General features: G+C 41.6%; 1 protein-coding gene across 1 annotated transcript in view; it reads right to left on the minus strand.

The window, feature by feature from the left end:
• OXSR1 (oxidative stress responsive kinase 1) overlaps positions 1 to 20,883 on the minus strand; it is a 633,421-nt gene that overhangs the window by 161,719 nt on the left and 450,819 nt on the right. Inside the window, exons 12-13 of the mRNA XM_078665259.1 lie at positions 19,496 to 19,531; positions 14,697 to 14,858 (exon numbers count right to left, since the gene is read on the minus strand). Coding sequence (XP_078521385.1) covers positions 14,697 to 14,858; positions 19,496 to 19,531 — 198 coding nt within the window. The remainder of the gene's footprint in view (positions 1 to 14,696; positions 14,859 to 19,495; positions 19,532 to 20,883) is intronic.

Raw genomic sequence — 20,883 nt, forward strand, 5'->3', positions numbered from 1 at the left:
TCCTTTTTAGGTCTCGCCTGATCCAGGGCATGCGCTGGGCTGGCCGAGACATTTAGTCAGTGGCTTTTCGAAGTGCTACCAAAGGCTTTTCCCTACCACCAGCTTGCGATTACGCGCACAAGCCTCGCTCCGCCTCTCCAATGCAGCGCGCCTCGCTCCACCCCTCCCCGGCCACAGAGCGCGTCCTCGCGATCACTTTCACGAACGCGGCGCGTTGCTTAGCGGTCTTCCCCGTGCACTTCTCTCCCCTGCGTTTTTCACTCGCCAGTATGCTGCTCCCCATTGCCTCCACTCCTCCCGCGCTCCCCATGCTGCTTTCACGTTCCTCATCGTGTTCAGTTGGTTTGTTTAGCTGTCTTCCTTGTGCACTTCTCTCCCCTGCGTTTTTTGCTCGCCCTTATGCTTCTCCCTATTGTCTCTGCTCGTCCAGCACTCCCCATGGTGCTTTCACATCCCTCCTGCCCTCTTCGTGTTCAGTTCGTATCATCCCCTCACACAACCCCATGTTGCTCTCACATCTACCCCCTCACCCTTCCCTGTGTTGCTTCAGCATTCACTGCCCCCCGCTGCTTCCATGTTACCTCGTGTGGCTCCAGATTAATACCCCGCCCAACCCTCTCTTATTGCTTCCGCTCAGAACCCTACCGTTGCTTCTGTTTCTTCTCACAGGCCGCGCTTCACTAAAAAAACAAAAGAGTTTGCATGTGTTATTCTCTCTCTGTCGCCCCCGGTAGGTTACTTCTCTTACACCAAATCCCACCCATGTTTCGCCTTCCAGCAGAAATCCTCCTCCCTCCGACTTTTTTTTTCTCTTTAAATTCATGCTGCTTGTTATTCTTGTTCTCCCTCAAATCTACCCTTTTGTTTCTCAGGGTTGATGTATTGTTCTTTTCCCTCATTAACAATTTCCTGTTCCTTTTTCTGTGCTCCTCTGGGAGGTGTTAAAGGAGCCCTTCCATTTCGTCCTAATGGGCCCCATCATATCTTGCTAATAGAGCTTGGCTGTTGGCTATACACCAATGATTAGCTGCTTGTGTAGCAGCAAGTGTCCCAGAAGCATTTATCTATTATTTTAGATTATTTCTCTAGAGGTGGTGTGTCTCCTGAGGTTTGGGAGCTAACCCTCTTTCTTGCATTTAAGACTACTAAAGAGTCTGGGGTTAAGTGACCTTTAATAAAATTAGGATCTGATGGTGCTGCCTTGTATTTTTTGTCAATGAGTGGTATTATGATTCTCGCTTTGACAAGGTTTTAAGTGTTTGCCTGACTTGTCATGCCTTTACGTAATGGTAAATATTGTGCCCCTCTTCAGGCATTAGACAAAGTTTCAAAAACAAAATCCTCCTCTATTCAATCCTTATATCAGGAGACCTAGTGGAAAGTTGCTGCTCTTGCTATTAAATCCTGATATGCAAACGCATCATCAGGTGGTGATAGTCGTGAGTGATATAGATCAGTGTCTGTATCCCTTGTCGTTCAATGTCAGTCATCCCAAGCATCTCCTGGGTGTAGGTTTTCTCAAATGTACAGATCATCTTCTCCTATTGGTGAGTGAGGAAAATGTCACCTGCCTCAGATAAATGTGGTGAGTGAGGTGGAGTAGATGGTGAAGGTGGTGTTTGTGTTGTAGGTGAAGATGGAATAGGGATGTGCAATGGGCTAGTGGCCGCATCATTCCTCTTCTTTTTTTATAAGTTGAATAGGAACATCCAAAGCCTCTTCAAAGACAACTTATTTTTAGAAGATTGTTGTTTTGCTGGTTGGAGGACTATTCTTTTGGTTCCATGATGAATCGGAGTCTTCTTTGTTTCAGGTTGGCCGTCCTTGAAAAATGTTTGAGGATCGGCTCCGCTGGAGATTTTGGTCCAAAAACAAAGCATTTAAGAGGTGGAAGCTTCAGTTTAGTTGGAGCTGGGTTTCGGTGCAGAGACCGAAGATCGAGGGTCTGTAGACCCAGATGTGGAGGAGGTGGAGGCCCCTGCTGAATGCCGAATTTTGGGAGCAGAGTAAGGGTTTACAAATCAGTTTTTCGGTGTGTGTATTCGCTTTTTTTGCAGTGGCGGACCGTGAGGAGACTTTTTGGTTGAAGCCGATGGTTTGGGTTAGGATCAGAGGTCTAAGTACTCATTGACTGATGCTTCTGTGCAGGTTGAATAATGGTTGAGTAGTCATCGGATTGGGACTCTGAATCAGAATCATAGATCGACAGCGATTCCTCCTGTGCCACTGAAGATTCTTCATCCTCCTCTTGATGTCAACAGAAGATGTCCAGTACATCGTCTGCTTGCTTGCGCTGCATTTCCTGTCATCAAGCACGTCGGTCTCGAGGAGCTTTTTTAGATATAAAAGACTTGCATACCTCACAGCTCTCCTCTCGATGACTGGGCGAGAGGCATAGGTTGCAAACGGTGTGTTGGTCAGTATGAGGATATTAGGAATGACAGTTCGGACAGAAACTGAACGGTGTGTGTTCCATTAGCACGCCATTCTCCGAAGAATGGTGTTAGTGTTTAAAGTATACCCGGCCAGGCGTGCCCGTGGGCCGAGAGCGCAAGCCGAAGACCCACTACGCAGAAGGGTGATCGCTGGGACGCAATAAAGTAACTGGTCAAGACAATACCATTGAGTGTGGATACTAAAGAACCGAGGGGAGCCTGGAGGTGTCTCGAACCAGAGTGCAAGAAATTACAGCCGAACCCGTTGGTGGAAAAAAACCAATCTGAAGATGGTGTTGATGACCATGCAAACTATTACCAAGAGGAGGAGTCACACAGCGTTGTGACTCAAGTTAAACTTCTTGGAAGAAAAACAACTTGTAATCATCTGAGCGCAACACTAAATTTCGGACTTATACTAAGCATGTGTATCCACAGCACACCTGCCTCTAACACACGGTTTCGTTTTTTTTTTTATTTAATTTTTTTATTAATTCAGTTCAAAGCCACATAAACAAAAAAATATATAAACCATTATATCATAGCAAAATCATCGTACTGACACAAATTTATGGTGCAAATATAACAGATGATTAAAAATAAGGAAGAATAATAAACAAACAATAGGGGCAATATTAATAAAAAAAATAAATGCAATCTAAACAGCAGATTATCATATTTAACCGCCAGAGTAATAATTATTAGGGTTCTAAATGGTCTATCATTACCTGCCAAATTTTTTACCCGTTTTGCATTTTCCTGACTGATTTAATCCGATAAAGGTTAAATTCTAAATAAAAAACATTATAAAACTTTGCTCGCCACATTCATATGTAGGTGCTTCAGGCTTCAACCACATTGAGGATATACATAGGCGAGCTACAGCCATAGCCATAAATAGAACGTATCTATTTTTTTGATAACCTGGAAACAAATTACTATCATTAGATAAACCAAAAATAATCATCTCTCTCTAGATTATCACATCAGACTTTGTAATATATGCTAAGAATTTTTCTATAGATACAAAAAAAGGTTTAATATTGGACAGTCTGAAAAAATGTGTACAATATCTGCCAAATCAGATTGACACCTGTAACATTTCCCATTATTATCATTGCCCCATTTTAGCATTTTAAATGGTGTATGATATAGATTGAATAAGGTTTTGTAATGCTGTGAATAGAGGTTGGCAGATAAAATAATTTTATCGGCTATATAGATTGATTCTTGAAAGGGTACTACCGATGTGCCTAATCTTATACACCATTTAGATTCCTGCAATCCCATATCATCTTGTTGTAGATTTAACAAATAATTATATATAGTCCCTATGTGTGAAGATTTTTTAAGTATTTCAATAAAGTCATTACGACAAAGCGGTAGAGCATTTGGATGTTTAAAAATAAAATTACGTATTTGCAAATACTTAAAAAAAGTCATGTTGGGAAAGACTATATTTATCTTTTAGCTCCTGAAATGAAGCAATTGTACCGTCTTTAACCATATTACCTATAGCTATCATGCCTTTTCCCCTCCATGTACACATAGTGCGATCTCTAAATATTGGCGGAAGCAGTTCTATAGAGTTACAGGGGGTATAAAAATGAATACGTCCCAAAGAGATAGGCTTCCGTATAGACCGCCATCCTTTGAAGGCGGACAATACTAATTTAAATCTAGTTCTTTTATAGTAACTAGGTTCTAAAAAGCAAAGCAACATTTGCCGAGATTGTGGGCCAAGTAAGAGAAAAAAGATATCAGGGCTTTCAAATGTAGGTGGGGTTCCACCAATTGCAAAAAATTTAATATTTTGCATAAGACATGCGAAGTAATATAGTGCAAAATTTGGAACTCCCCATCCTCCACATAAAATTGGCAATGTCATAAATTTGGACGCCCTTCGCGCAGATTTCCAACCCCATAAGAATCGATCAGTTATAGATTGTAATTTCCTCAGTTGTACTGCAGGTATCTCCAATGGTACTGCCCGAAAATAATATAAAACTTTTGGTAAGATAGACATTTTTAAAACATTGCGTCTCCCAACTAATGACAAGTGTAAGCATTCAATTTTCTCTAGTTGATTTTTGACCGATTGCAATATATCTGACCAGTTCACCATAATTAACTGTTGAAGTGACAGTCTAATTTTAATGGCCAAATATTTGGCCTCCTGGGTAACCCGGCTATCATTGGTGCATAGTCCTGCTGAACATATAACCTGTGTCTTCTGAATGTTAAGTTTGTCGCGTTTTCAATTTCAAGTAATGCAGATTCTGGATCCGATGTTATAACCGCGACATCGTCAGCATAAGCTAACACACGTATACTACCCCCGGGTAAAACCATGGATTGTATATTTTGGGATTACATCAGCGTCTTTAACAGAGGTTCTATGTATATGGCAAATAAAAGAGGTGAACAGGGGCACCCCTGCCGTGTGCCCCGTGTAATATTAACTGCTGTTGATTCTTGCCCCGACACACATACCTTGGCCCTTGGATGTCTATACATGACTTGTAAAGCAAATATAAATCATGGTCCAAAACCCATTTTTCCCAAGATCGCCCATAAAAATGCCCATGTAACGCGATCAAACGCTTTTTCAGCATCTAAAAACACCAATCCAACGTTCAGATGATTTGTGGTAGCATAGTCTAGCGTTGCAATAACACGATGTATATGATTAATCGTACCACGCCCTTGAAGAAAGCCATGCTGTTGTTCAGAAACAAGAGCAGGTACGACTTGGATCAGCCGATTTGCAAGAATTTTAGAGTACAATTTCGCATCAACATTGATGAGTGAGATAGGTCGATATGACCCAGGAAAATGCGAAGGTTTATCTTTTTTCTTAAACACTATTATACTTGCATCATCCCATGATGGAGGTGGATTCCCATTTTGGGCTTCTATAAATGTCGCCAACATATCATCTTTAATAATAGGAAATAGCACATGGTATATTTCTAACGGAAGTTTATCGGGGCCAGAGGCCTTCCCCAGGGCCAATTCTTTAAGGGAGGTCTCAAGTTCTTGCATTGTAATTGGGAGCTCTAGTTGTTCCTGATGCACAGAATCTAACACACTGTTTGGAAGTCTAGTTTGAACGCTCAAAGAGATAGCTGTATTGCCATGAGCACTAACAGACTGGTTTGCAGAAGCCGTTCATGTGGAGACCATAGTCCCTGAATAGTGAGGGAACCCACATGAGCTCGAAAACCAGGAAGAGATGACTCTGTACCACCGCTCCCCTGGGGCTGTGGGCCAAAAATAGATCGACCTAATTTCAAGCTTTTCTTTTTTCACCATTGTAATTTGTGCTAAAAGCTGGGCACCACCTACACTAAAATGCTCAATCCCAGTCGCCTGTGACCATTGCCTGGCAAGGCATTCCTGTAAAGGTAGCCTGTCTAATCTTGCATTTAGGACTAGAGCAATACATGACACCATCACGCACAACAGTTTGAATATAATTAGTATAGTCATAGGATGCAACATCTGGTAAAGGGAAACAGTCTCTCAAATGTCATTATTATTTCTTCATGGTGGTAAACTTTCCTTATCACTGCACTGAGTGTAGCTGCCTAAAACCCTGGGTTTTCTGTAGACACAGCTGGGATATTTTTGATTATGAATCCTAGTCTCTAGAGAAGTTGTTTAATTTGTTAGGTAGGGGGAGGCATTGTGTACAATTTGCCTCTTACCAGCCAGTCGCCCAGGTATGAAACACATGGATTTGGTGGTGACTTAAGTGCGCAACCAAATTAGCTCAACAATTGGTAACAACTCTCCCTACTAAGATAACCCCTAACATTCACACCTTGAATTGCTAATATATTCCGCTTAAAACCAATCTTTGATAATTGAAAATAAGCCTAGAGTATGGGGATGTGGAGGAAGAAATCCTCGAGATTATGAGTCACCAGGTAGAACCGTGCATCTAGAAGCAGAACAACACCCTGCAAAATCATCATTTTGAAGTGAGGGAATCGAATGCAATAATGAGAAGCTCTGAGATCCAGGATTGCGTTCAAAGTTTTGTCTTTTCTAGTAATGAGAAAGTACACAGTGGAAACATCTTTGATGCACTACCACTACGTCTACGTCCATTGAGTCTTGGTAAAATTGCTTGCACCTCCTCCATAAACAGGATGTGATGGCACTTGGTGAACTTTTGATGGTGTGGTGTGTAACTTGGAGGGTTGGTGTGAAATTCAAGACAATATTCATGGACTATGATGGACAGCACCTAATTATCCAAGTTATCTACTTCCTGTTACAAATGTGTGACCCCCCCAATCCTCTCTAAGCAGGTGTTCAGTGGTCAGCGGGGATTAAAGGACGGTCACTGTTTGTTGACAGTGGTGTCTCTGCCTTGGGCAACCTTAGCCTTACCTCGGATGTTGCCACAAAGAGTTACATTTTTTTTTGCTTAGTCCAGGGAGTCAGCAGAGACTTCAACACGGATAATATGGGATCTTGTGGGATAGATTTTTTTTAATTTTTTTTTTCACTGCCCTCTGGCGATCTTCAGCTCTTGCTATAACTTTGCATGCTGAGGAGTTGTCCGGTGGGTGCTTTTACCAGGTAAGACTACAAAGAGTCGTTGTGCTGCAAATCCACTCTAATCATGCCATGAATATTCCTGCTGCTCTATTGTCCATCATTCATCATATGAGGGCACTGAAAGTTCTAAGGGTTGCTCCTCGGAATATGAATGAACATTGTGTGGTGGGAGAGTTGTGGGGGTGGGGAAGTATGATGGTGCTTATTTTCCATTTCTATGAAATATAAATGTCATGATTTCCTCTGAATTGGCTCCTTTGGAAGGATGTAACCTTACGGCTAGAGCGGTCGTCCTCTAAGCTGGGGAACCGGGTTTGTGTCTCGGCAACGACGTTCATCCTGTCATTCTGGGCAAATCACTTAATCTCCCCTTGCCTAGGAAAAACGAATGTATCCTCCTGTAACGAAACTGGTGCTATGTAAAGCGCTCTGATACCCGATGTCTCGAATCTAGTTTGCGCTATATAAAACTCTAAAAAAAACTAAAAATAAATAAAAAGCTACACTTTTTATTAACTGGTTGTGAAGCCTGAAGGGAACAAGCAGCAATATGACCTTTGTCTAGGTCAATATAAACCGTTCTCTGTCATGCTGTACGGCTGTGGTGATGTCAATGCCTCAGTGCTGTCCCGACGTGCGCAGGATCTATGTGTTCTTTGCCTTTGAAGCGGTTTAGGAGTTGAAGGCATTTGTGTCTCATATCAACACACATATTGTGGATCTTGATCTTGCCCATCTTAAGGTGCCGAATTAGCCTTTCAGTGTTAAACAGTCTTGACTAAAGTGACGCAGTCGAATGTGGAGACTTTCAGAAGTGGTTGGGGTAAGGCGTTTCTTTACCATTGAAGACAGTTCTCCTATAGAGGTTTTTCCCTGGGGTTTGGGGTGTGCGCTTTCGAGTCTGGGATGGCATGACTAGCCCTCAGTGTCATGGCTCAAAATCCCTTGTGTAGTCTTTATCCTCGGTGCAAATTTCATTGGGCTGCTGGAGATTTTTACATACCCAGAGCCGGAGTCAAAGGGGGAACACAGAAATCAGACTCCATCCCTCGCTAGCCTCAGCTGTACTGGCAGGTCTCCCAAATCTTCACAGTTGAAGCCTTATTATCTCTGCCAGGTGACATGGTTGAGTTGTAGCAATGCAGTTCCATACAGGTACAGGCATAATGCCTGTATGATCACAAGAACTTGCAATTGCAGGATGGCCCGAATTTCAATAGTTTTCCACATCCTCCTTCAAAACAAGTAATTCTCATAATACCTGGTACTAGACGCATCCAAATACCGATCCATAAGTAGTTAAAATTGTTTAAGTGATGCTCTATGCCAACTTGGGATGTATCTACAGTTATCTGGCGCGAAAGTTTAAATTAAGGCACAGCGGTAATTGAAAAGTCATAACATGTCCAAACCAAAAGCCAAAAAACCAACATGTCTGTATCCTGGTGCATTGTGAATTTCAGGAGCAGACATCTGTTTTCACGTATTTAGGTGTCACTTTCAGTGACAAACTAAGTTGGAAGCTCCAAATAGACCTGTTTGCTTTAAAACACACCCAATTAGGTGGAGCCCTGCTTAAAGAGCATAGGCACTCTTTGACCAAACCGATTGCTCCACTAGTTAAAATCTATGGCTCCAAAATCTTACCTGCTGTTTTGTATGGCGCCGAATTGTGGGGATTCAGTAACTTGACCCCACTAAAGGTTGCACAAAATAAATTATTGAGGTCTGCTGTAGGGGTACCCCAATCCTCTCCGCATATACCTTTACTGTTTGATCTAGGATGCCAGGCTGTTGAGGATGTTGCTCGTTACAGACCATTGGCGTTTTGGCAACGTTTGTGGACTACTCCGGAACTTTCCTTATATGCTAAGGCTTTAATGGAAGTTAAAGGGTTAGGTGGTTCTCATAAAATCCCTTGGTTGGCCGAAATAAAAACATTGACAGATATGAGGCTGGGGGAATTATGGGCTAACCCTGACTGAGCAGTCTTTGAACCTAAAAAGCTTTTCAGGGATGTGTACTGGGATAGGATTAAAACTAAGAGATACACGTCCACGGTAGGTAGTTCTCGGACAGCAACATTCCTTATTATTAAGGACGAACCATGCCAGGAAGAGTACTGGGACTCCATTACGAAGCCGCTCGATCGTAAACTGTACCATCAGTTTAGAGTAGGCACACTATCACTACGATGGCTATCTAGTAGATGGAATCCCTCAGGAAGTGATAAATGTCCATTTTGTATGGATCAAGTTGAAACTGTTGATCACTTCCTTTTTGTCTGCCCTGAGTATCAACAACCCAGACGCATATGGCTAAAACCAGTTTGTATGCTAATGGGAACTAGATCAGCACAGGTTGCGAGTAGAATATTGAAATACGACACCTCTACTCCAGTGGTTATTGGTGTAGCCAAATTTTTGAGCTGGGCCTGGGTTCTTCGGTTTAAAAAGGTCAGTCCCTAATACGACGGAGCATTTGATCCTATTGTTATTCCTAGTGGGAACCAAAGTGGGATTCCTTATGGAAATGGGTCCCGGTTGGAGTTTTTTTTTTTACTTGATAATACCTAGCTGTCTAAGTCTTTGCTATTTGCACATTTAATACTATTTTAGCAACCATTTTAGTACTTTTTTACCTATTTAAATTTTTATGTATCTGTATTTTTGGAAAAAACAAATTCTAGTCTGTATAACATGATTGTCTTGTATGAAATTTATATTTGTGTAGTATGTCTTTTATGATGAAGAATCGAAATACAGACTTATTGACTGACTGATTGACAGATTACGAGTCACTTTAAAACAAACTCAGCCTTCGAAAAAAATAACTTGTAATATTCTGAATCCAGCATTAGATAGCAGCAATGTACAAGACATTTGATCTACAACTAACGTTCTGAGAACGTAAGGTACACCAAAAAACTGAATAAAAGATTCACAAATTGCTAACCAAATCATAGATAGTTGCTTCAGAACATTCAGCAAAGTGAAACTGAAACCGGTTGTGGCACATGTCTCTGCCTATAGAAAATGAACCCTAAATCTGCCAGAGTAGCAAGCAATTGGCTTTATGTCTGCATAATGAAAAGTTTTCAAAACTCTGCATATTCGTTTCTTTATAAGTGTTCGTTTCTTTGTAAGTGCTTCTTGTTTGCTCCATTCAAATGTCATCTTTCAAAACGACTGTCCAGCATCAAACAGTGTTGGCTGGACCTTGCTGGACATCCCACAAGCAAACTGAATATGCTCCGGGTCCAACTTAACCCACAGGCAACACCGGTGGGATTGCAGGACGGTATTAAAAAAGGACACCATTTAGTATCTTGAGCCCAGAATAGAGAGGATCTGAGCATTTTAAATGTGTCCTTCTTTAAGAAGGTCAGGGGTTGGAGATTCAAGTTTGGCCTGAGTCCCCTGTCCTTTTTCGGAACAAGAAAACAGCTAGAGTAACAACCCTCACCTTTCTCAAAGTCCAGTACCCTTAGTATGGCACCTTTGGCAAGCAACATGCCTACTTCCTGCAGCAAAATTGTCAGATGTTCTGCTCAGATTCATTGCGGAGTGGGAGGAATACTGGATTGGGAGATCAGACAAGGTAGGGCATTGTCCGCTTGGACAATCTGATAGGGACCCTCTGTGGACATGGCAGTTCGTGCAGGATCCTGCCTCCACTGGGTGGGCATGCACCGCTAAGTGGCAAAATAAAGTGGTTTGGTGGGCGTCGTAGCAACGCATGAGAGGCTAAGAGGACTAACGACCCTGCTGACATGCACATTGTCAGCCTGTTTCCCGCCCGCAGTTTATTTTCTCTCTAAAGCCTGTACATCGCCAGAACCCAGTGAATCTCACCTAGATAGGTCTATGAAGGTTAACACTGGTACCAGCCGACCCACTAAGGTAATCTGTGACATTCCATCCAGGGATGTCCTGCTCATCGTGTATCCTCTGACGCAAAGAGGCCCTAAGGTCCTTCAAGGCTGTCAACAAGATGTCTTTGGTCATGTCCCAACCAGAGGGCTTGCATGTATCAGCCCAGAGAGCCCTTGTTTAAGGATAGTAGGGCCAAGTTGGCAGTGGAAAACATGTCTGCCAGGTTCACCTTACTGGTCGAGGCCTGCACAATAAGACACTCTGGAGTGGGCTGCTCAAGAAAATGCTTTTGTGCATAGTTAAAATAGATTTTTTTTTAAATCACAGTGAAGCAGGGACTGTTCTGAGGTATCATCACATGGACAGAGGGAAAAGGTGTTCCACGTAGTAGTTGAAAATCCTTGGCCATCGCGGATGCAATAAGGCTTTATGTCATCTGCATCTGTTAAATACCTCGAAGATTTGCTTCAGAATTTGATCTATTTTCAAAGCTGCTATCAGAGCTAGGAGAACCCTAGAGGGCTAATATCACTTTCTGAATTGTGAAGGAATTCGCCAGTATTGGTGATTATTAGCTTGCCCTGATTTCCCCTGAATTTTAGATTTTACTGATTTGTATTTTTGCTTTTTTATGATTTTTACCCCTGTCGATGTACCAAATGTGGATTTTAAATTTGATGAATATTTTATGTCATGCACTGTTTTACTTTGTCTTTTATAGCTGGACTGGCGAATATAGATTTCTTGAATTGAACTGAGTTGGCTGCTTAGCGCAAAAAATCGAGTCACCAGCCACTGGTCACTGACATCTGGCAACCTGTCTGTTCACACGCAGGTAAGAACAGGATTTCGACCAGGTTGCCAGGACTCAATTGTTGCCTGCCTCGCTGTAGAATTTCCATCAAAACATTTGTCTTAGTCTTAATGGAGGGCAAGTGTAATTCTCGTACTTCAGAGGCACTTTGAACAACCAATGGCTTTTTTTCCTCGTGTTCTCTGGTGCCCTTTGGTCTTCCACAAATTTTTGCCTGCCACTTTACATTAAAAGTCTTAGGTTCATCTATCTCAAGAAATGCTCAGATCATTTGGCATTAGAATTCCTATGAACACTGATGCTACCCAAATTATTTTGCAACTCATTGTTTTTAGCTATTTTACAAAGAAATTGATGATTTTAGATGCAGATTGGCTCAGCCTTGGGAATGCCAGAAACGCCATTCCTTTTGTGCGTATCCCATCAGCAACATTTAGAATTACACTATGCTGTTTCTGTTCCACGTCATTTCATTTCCAGTGTTGCCAAAGAAAAAACTCTTTGCATAAAATGTAACTGTCGCGGTCCTCAGGAACACCCTGTGAGTGCTACTTTGTACTATCTTGGATTTAAGAGACAATTTCTTACAGCATCCCACTTTGCTGTAAGTCTTTGAGGAATCCAAAGGGTAAAAGATGACTAAAGCAAAGCCTTGCGCGCCAGATTTTATGACGTGTTACTTCAGTAGCTGCAAGGACTACAGGATCATGCCACTTATGGTGCTACAATAGCGCCAAAAACTATGCACAACATCCATTCTTATGTCTCTTGATTTCTGATCATAAATCAAACAAAATGTTTCTGCCTATCGATCGTACGGTAGGGTGTCCCGATATCTCGAGTTTAAACTAGTCTTCAATCAAGCCGACTAATTCATTAGATTAGTTAGGTGTTCCATTTTGCAAGTGTAACTAACGTAGACAGCTTCTTCTACTATGCATCCGTGCCTCGGAATAGTTTGTTAAAAATGTAGCATACTGCATATTATTCAGAGCGAGCACTAACCAACTTTACTATTTTGGTATTTCACAGTACTTTGTTTCTCTTCAGAGCACGAATCACTGTTGGTAGGATTTAGATTGATAACAGTTATTAAAATATTAACACAAGTTACAGAAAATAAGTAATGACTCCTGCAACCCCGGGCTACAGTCAATGTATGCAGAATTTGCTACAACCAATTTTACCAGTTTAACTGGATATTTCTGACTTGTATTCACCATTCATTCAATCAATCATTCATAACCTGTGAACATCCCTGTACCTAAAAGCCAGAGCAGACTGACCTTCTGTTCTTGGTCAAGTCCACTTCCGGTATGCCCTGTGGTCCGGCGAAACGGGCCGGATCACTCACCCCTCCCCCCTACAGCATGGCTCATGGCTCCCGGAGGCCACACTGCTTGTCCCCCTGCCGGTCCGCCGCCGACTCCCACACATCTTCCAGGGCGGTTGAATACAAACACAACTTACTGGCTGCCGTGGCAGCGCCTCACGGCCAACGCGTGACCGCACCAACCCCTTCATCACCTTGCGCACTCTCACGCCCACCGAGCCGGATGACCGCAAGCTCTCCAAGATGGCGACGCGCCTGCGGATGGCCTCCAGCTTCATCTCCCACCTGGGCTCCCACCTTCTCTCCTGGACCTTTTGACTTTTGTTCTGTCCTGACCGACACTTTGCTGCTATTTTCGGACAGTTTTCTCTGGACTCTAGCCCTCCTCCCATTCCCCCGTCCTTTAACCCTGCTCCCCGTGGATGATCCTCAAATGTCTCCTCCCTTCTCCGCTTGCCCTTCTCTCCATACCCTTGCATCCCTCCCACCCTCCCTTTGTGCTGTGACTGCATCCACACTTATGGAACTCTGCTCTTTGACTTTTTGTAATAACTCTAATCAATGGTATTTGCTTCAGACCTTGCACCATATACCATTCCTATGCGACCCTTAGAGTATATCCAGTCATATCCCTTCCCGTGTATACAGAGATAACTCTAATGACTAGTCTCCTATGTGATTTTTAGAGTATATCCATTCGTATCCCTTCCCTATGTATATAGAGATAACTCTATTCACTAGTGTATGCAGTAGACCTTTGTACTCTCTACCATTCCTATGTGACCCTTAGAGTATATCCAGTCATATCCCTTCCCATGTATATAGAGATAACTCTAATGACTAGTCTCCTATGTGATTGTTAGAGTATATCCATGTGTATCCCCTCCCTATGTATATAGAGATAACTCTAATCACTAGAACATGCAGTAGTCCGCTTTGCTCTCTACCATTCCTATGTGACTTTTAGAGTATATCCAGTCTTACCCCTTCCCTGTGTATATAGAGATAACTAATCACTAGTTTATGCAGGAGTCCGCTCTGCTCTCTAACATGCCTATGTGACTCTTAGAGTATATCCATGTGTATCCCCTCCCTAAGTAGATAGAGATTTCACTAGTATATACCTAGAGTTTATCGATTTGTATCTCCTCCTTGTGTGACTATCTCTTGTACATTTGAATTTTTTTCTGTTTGTACCTTTTTGTAACGCATGTAAACCTAAGTCCGTACGTTTTCAACTGGTTCTTATGCAAGTCAAAAATTTGCAAATTCTTTTTGTACCGTCAGTCCTTATGTTTGAAACTGGGTCCTATGTAAAGCGCTCTGACGCCTTCGGGTAAAGTTCGCGCTATATAAAATCGCATAAATAAATAAGTCCGGCCGCAAACTTCACAAGTTGTGCTTGGCTCAAATGTTCATGTACTGTACAATGATGCATACTCTTGCCATTTTAAGAGAAAAGTAATCTGAAGAGTAACCCCTCAAAACAAAGACGATACTAGTTTTAGCAGGCTTGCTACTATCAATAAAACTCTTTCATTTAACGGCAATCTAGCTACAGAGAACTAGTGTGGACCTGCTCTGTAATTTTTGCCCAAAGCAGGGCTTATGTGAAAATCTAAATATATCCAAGAAGGCTGCCAACGGCTAGTTCTTGGTCACCTTACCTGTACTACTGATGGAACTACGGAAGCATTTGTTGTTGATTGTGGGACCGTGACTTGCGAAGGCTGTGCAGAACTTTGTCCTGAAGGTTGAGGTAGTTGAGTAGAGGTCTGTGAAGAAGGTGCCTGAAGAAAGGTACCGGTGGGCTCTCCCGCTGGAAAGAGCTGGTAAAGACAATTAATAAAACAAATAAAAACCTCTTCTGTGTATTTGGCAGGAGTTGGCACACATCAAGAAGTTAAGTCAGCGCCTCCTCAAATGGTGCAGAATAAGTGTGAAAGGTAATCCTATGTTATAGCTTTTTCCAAGAAATACGTACATGTATACCTTAAAAAACAAATCACTTATTATGCAATCATTATAATATGAACAAACAATCATTAGAGGCAACATAACACATCTAATACATATATATTGAGTTCTGAGTGACAAGATGTAGAATGGAAAAAGATACGAGTAATGTCATTAAAAATTATCGTATGCATGCAAGACAACCTGGGCCATTTTACCCCCTTCTCTTTCTAGCCTCTTCCTCTCCTTATAAAGCAGCTATGACAGCTATTTTTTTTGTTGTGCATTAGTTATTTCCGAATATGTATAGCAGTGCTTATGTAGAGAGAATGAAATGCGATACCTTTAAGCAATATTCTTCAAATGTATAAATGCCTAGGTCTGATCCTCCCCCCACACATCGTTGAATTTGCTTTATGACTTTTCACTGCCCTTTTGCCACCTTAAGCTGCCCCCCCATCATCCCTTAGGCTCCATTGCTTAGGTTAAGACATACATCACCACTGCACGCACCACGTGTGACCTGAGAAGGTTCTACCGGACTCTACAGGCATGTAGGTTATATACCTTATCCTTCACCAATGTATCCTCATCTGCCTGGCTTTGGGCCATATACTTCTTTGGGCACGACAAAGGCGTCTTCTAGAGCCATACATGCGATCAGCATCAGCCACAGTTTTTAAAATGTGATGGAAACTCGAAAGGAATGGGAGACATTGTCCTCTACCAATAGATTTCTCACTCTTGTAGCAAGCATCTAAGGTGAGTGACTGGTCTCTGCACGCAATGCTGCCAGTGTTTGCCTGGAGACATACTGATCTTTCAGTGGTACTCCAAACAATTATTTTTGGTTTTCTTGGTAGAGCTATGATCTACTTCCTACATTTAATCTTCATCTCCCCCTATGAAGTAATACCTAAACAATTACAGTGAGTTGCCTTTTACACCCACACTCTCCAGCATTTATCTATTTTGCTACTGTCCGTCTTTTTTAACCAAATGCCATTTACGTCATGTTTTGAATAGAAGTTACTTGCTTAATATACTTGTCAATAGCTCCTTCTCCTCGTGTGGAAAGTGAACAAAACATCAGAAATCCACTGCGAACAAATACCATTCTATTCTACATTTCTGGTAGTCTTGGAGTAAAACTGGTATCTCGCATGACTTAGTTCCTGTAGACCACACAACAGATCAAGGGTACAAGTTCATCCATGAAAAGCGTGGCTTCAGAGAAAAACTAATTTAAGTAGGATTCCCACAAAATGCCACAAATGAAAAAAACAATCTGAATTACATTAAACAAGCAACTTCCTAAACGTTTCTCACCAGGGAGAATACTAAGGAAAGAGTAGCAAGACTACACATCTAAAAAGAAGCCATAATACCCCCACCCCCAAATTACCGATTCAGTTGGGTTCATGGAGCCATGCTATTTGACAGTCGTAATGAAAAAACTATGGTGTCCAAACTTGCACAATATATTTCTATAATTATATGGAATTATATTTTCCAAGTTTGGATAATACAAATTCTGTATAAATATTCTAATAAGCTATTTTAAAGCTCTTTGTTTCACATGGTGCCCGAATAAGGGATCCAATCAATAGGCAGTGCCATCCATAGGGATAATTAAATTAAATCTTTCAGTTATCTTTTTGTAATATGTGCTTTGCAACTCTATGAAAACAGTACATGTTTAATGCAGACAACTACAACTTTTTAAAATAAACCAACGTGAGCAGTAGAATTTTAAGGTTTCCCTTTTCTTGGTTTTTGATTTGCTTATTTTTGCTTTGAGGTTTTGTTTTTTTCCAACTGTGCTGGAAGCAGGATGGTCGATACCTGAATGTTTTTTGTGCCATTCTAAAAATATAACCATAAAGGGTAAAGTACCGTAGAGTGAATTAATTTGAGATCGCAATGTTTTATGGCCAATGTGACACTCAGGAGCAAAGACACCTAAAAGCAATTCTAGACTAAAACCTACTAAAATGGTCACATTTGTGTAGTAAAACTCTCAGGCCCAATACAAGACAAAGTAGATGAACTGTGTTGGTGGATATCAGTCAGATCCCATTGCAGTGAGGTAAACATATATCCACATTTTAGTCTCAACAGACGGTACATCATTAGAGGAGTTCTCTTTAGTGTATCCATCCATGAGCACCTTATGTTTATCCCAGCATGGACTCTAGCACTGCCACTCAAGGAAGAGAAGAGTTTCACGGGCAGCCTTTGCAACATGTTAACAATGCAAGTTTGTAACTCCTTGCTGGGTGCAGTGAATCACAATTCACATTTGAAACTGTGACTAGCATTTGAACTATTGCAGATCAGATAGCCTGCGCTGAATCAGCATTACACCAGGGCAAAGGACCATGCACCTTGCAGACAGATACATAATCAAGTCTTTAGGTGAAAGAAGTCAACATTGCTGACTGACAGTCTCCAAATACCTAATTTTGCACTCAAATCTTTATGAAATTTAACTTTTACATGGTATCTTCAGACAAAAAAATGTAATTTCAACAGTAAAGCAAGGAGCTTAATTAAAAAAAAGTTTCTAGTTTTCCGAAGCTTTTCTAGAGAAAATGTAAGCACATTTTAATTCTGTACCGTCAAATTGGGGATGTTTCTTTGTTATCAAGATGCTTATTGCAATTTCGCTTTCAAATATTTTGAGTCTCTTGTCAAACAGTATAAACGGCATCTAAAGAGCTTTGCTAATAGACAAAATACCTCAGCCAGTTCGGGGCTAGAAAACGATGGCTTGTCATGTCTAGTTGAATTCGCATTCATTGATCCAACATATTATCAAAAATAAGTGACTCACTAGTAAGACACTTGGAAATTAGCTTATTTTGAAAATTAGCTCCCCTTCAGAATTCATGAAAGGGGTTACTTGCTTTTCTTCCGGGTATCCTTCTTGGTTAAGTGACCAAGAAACGCAGTACTAGGTGACAATTCCTAACTGCCAACAAAGCTGTGGGTGGGTTCATGTATTGCAAGTAGACATTGACCTCTGGCTGACCTAGGAAAGTAAATTCCCGGTTTTGGTGCCCTAATGATTCGCTGATTCTTTGGGGAGGGGAAAAGAAGAGGCGGTAATTTGAGAGGCGATCATCTAGTGTTTTTAAAAGCATCTTCAAAACCTAGGAGATGCATGGGAATGGAACCAGAGCCAGACATTTTGTACTCCACAGCACTTTCAAGTGCACTACTCCGACATGCGACTTCCCATACGTAGTAACATAAAAGACAAAGCTACAAAGACCAGTGTCAGAGAGGGCAGTGACCTCATTCATAAATCTAGGTGGGGAATCTCAAGTCGTTGGAGGTCCACTGATGCTTGTTGGAGGTTCCCACAAGCTCATAATAAGCTGTTAGCATGATGCCAAAACTAGCAATGTAGAGACTCGTTGCTAAATTGACGATATTCAAGAAGAGATCCTATTTCCTGAAGAAACAAAAAGGCAAACACTTCAATGTTTGCTATATTTCAGGGTAATCCCTATTTATAGGAGAGTGTTGCTTCCATCTGTATTGCAACAAAACTAGTTAGGCGATGCCCCCACTGCTCTCAGGCTCTTCAAAAAAAAAAAAAAACCAGAAATAATGGGCCGGCACCAGTCACATGAGGACATGTGTTTTGATAGGTAAACCCCTGAAGCAGCTGTTACTACCAGATGTCTTTTTTTTTTACAATTTAAGATCCATTGATGCAACAAGAAAAGGTATGTTTGTCCAAGAAACACTATCTAATCATTGACCAGGAGTCAGGACTGGACTTTGCTCTAATCCAGCCAGACAGGATGCAAGGAACTCCACCTTCATATGACGGGCAGCCAGGTTTACGTTTCAAACCCTGCATGCCTACCACAGTCTAATGCACAAAGAAATCTGGACCCTAATTTCATGAGACCGTTTATATCTAGCACATATAAACAGAACGTTTACTCCATTTCTATGAGTAAAGTTGCTCAACAATGTAAACTTTGAGGAGAGGAAGAGGAATGCAGGTGTACAGAGTGAGACATCTCCAGGAATATAAAAAAAGAGCAGTGTTATCCAAGTACACACACATGGTGACGCCACAAGTGGAAGATACAAACACAGTCCATGAATAAAAGAGCAGAACAAAAAAATGGCAACCAGCAAAGCAAAGATGGAGCTCAAGAATAACGTGTAGAGTTAAACAGAGCAGGGCACTGACAGAGCCCGGCAGTCCAGTTCTGCATTCAAAAAACACAACACAATTGGGTCAGAGCTATTGACTGCCTGCACACTATTCCACTATTTTTGGTCTAGTATCTGGTATTCTGTAGCCTGTGCGTATAGGTCGAGGGCGTGACCCGTAAACACCCCCTACAGTATGATGAAAAACATCACATCCAATGATAATAGCAAGAAGACCCGCACAAGGAAGTTCTGCATTCACCTTATGTAGTTGCATGCAATGACATCTACTAATAAGACGAAGCAAAGGTGAGAAAATAAATGGACTTACCTCCGAATTTTGTAAAGATTCTTTCACTCTTGGTGACTACAAAACAAAAGAAAAAAAGGTTAATGTTCAATTGGGTATTTAGAGTTTGTAACAGGTGAAACAGGTTTGCCACGCAAGACACAAACAGTGCACAGTGAAGAGTGCAAACGATTTTTATGCAATTATATATTAATACTAAAACACACGAAATAACGGTACTAATATTGGTCCACATTACAACACAAATCTAGAAATCTCCCCGGGTCCAAACATACAATATACAAAGATTTAAGATTTAAGACTAGTGCTCAAAGTAGTGGTGCTTCCTTTTTGTATGCCCATTTTTAACTCCCAGGGCACCTCTTTCCTAAAGGAAATAGCTGTTTTCAGACCACAAGCAAAGAGAAAATATGTACAGGAAGCTCTCCATTGCAGATTATTTGTGCTTTGCACATTAAAGAGGTGTGCTTTGCACATTAATGAGGTGTGCCTTGCACGTTGAACCATTAGGTTCGCAGATAGCGTGTGCCAGTATCGGTTCAAAAACCACTGTGAATCAGTTGCACTCCAGATGTGCGCTACTGAACGTTTGAAGTGTACACTTTGCATGTCTATAGTTGATAACATGACCACAGACCTGGCACAATCTAGCAAACGAAACATTTTTCCGAGGCTCTAATGATATTTTTCCATTGTTTGGCAGTAAAGAGAGGTAGCAAGAGGCATGATGAATACACAGGGGAGCTAGAGTCCTACCACCCAGTTCAATAAATCGCTGCTATTACCATATTTTAATGTCAGCCGTAGAAGGGTGAAAGGATATGTTAATCCTGTTGGGATTCAAACTTGTGCTCAACATATTCCAGATAAATATCAGGAGCAAGCTAAGCCAGGAGATATTCTACAGGGTTTGGAACCTGTAAAACGCTGGGTAAACCAGATCCTAAAATACTCACATGAACAACTTCATCTGTTTTACTGTGGTGGGCACATGTAACCTGTTGATGGATCGATCTCATTCACACACTTAGTTTTCTGGAGCATTAAAGCTATTTTCCTGCCATGGTAGGTAACACAAAAACATCTCTGCAGCAGACCTAGCCTTTCACAATCTTAATGTTATGATCAATTAAAAACTAACCTACAGGATATGCACAGTCCCTCTGTATTTGAAACTGTGAACCCAGGAGGCTGGAGGTTGAGAAAATATCCGCAGCCGGCTTGTGCTTTTGAACCCCCTCGATATGAAGAAGGGATTTCATCAAAGTCCATACTGCAATGCTATGGGGCAAAATAAATTTTTAAGAGTTCTGCGAGTGGGGGGGGCGTGGCTAGCGGCCGAACATGGCGGCAGCGTAGAGGACTAGCTCCGATCACGAAGCGGCCTCTCTGACGATCCGAATATTCAT

The sequence above is a fragment of the Lissotriton helveticus genome, chromosome 10, assembly GCF_964261635.1.
Source record: "Lissotriton helveticus chromosome 10, aLisHel1.1, whole genome shotgun sequence".
Taxonomy (NCBI): domain Eukaryota; kingdom Metazoa; phylum Chordata; class Amphibia; order Caudata; family Salamandridae; genus Lissotriton; species Lissotriton helveticus.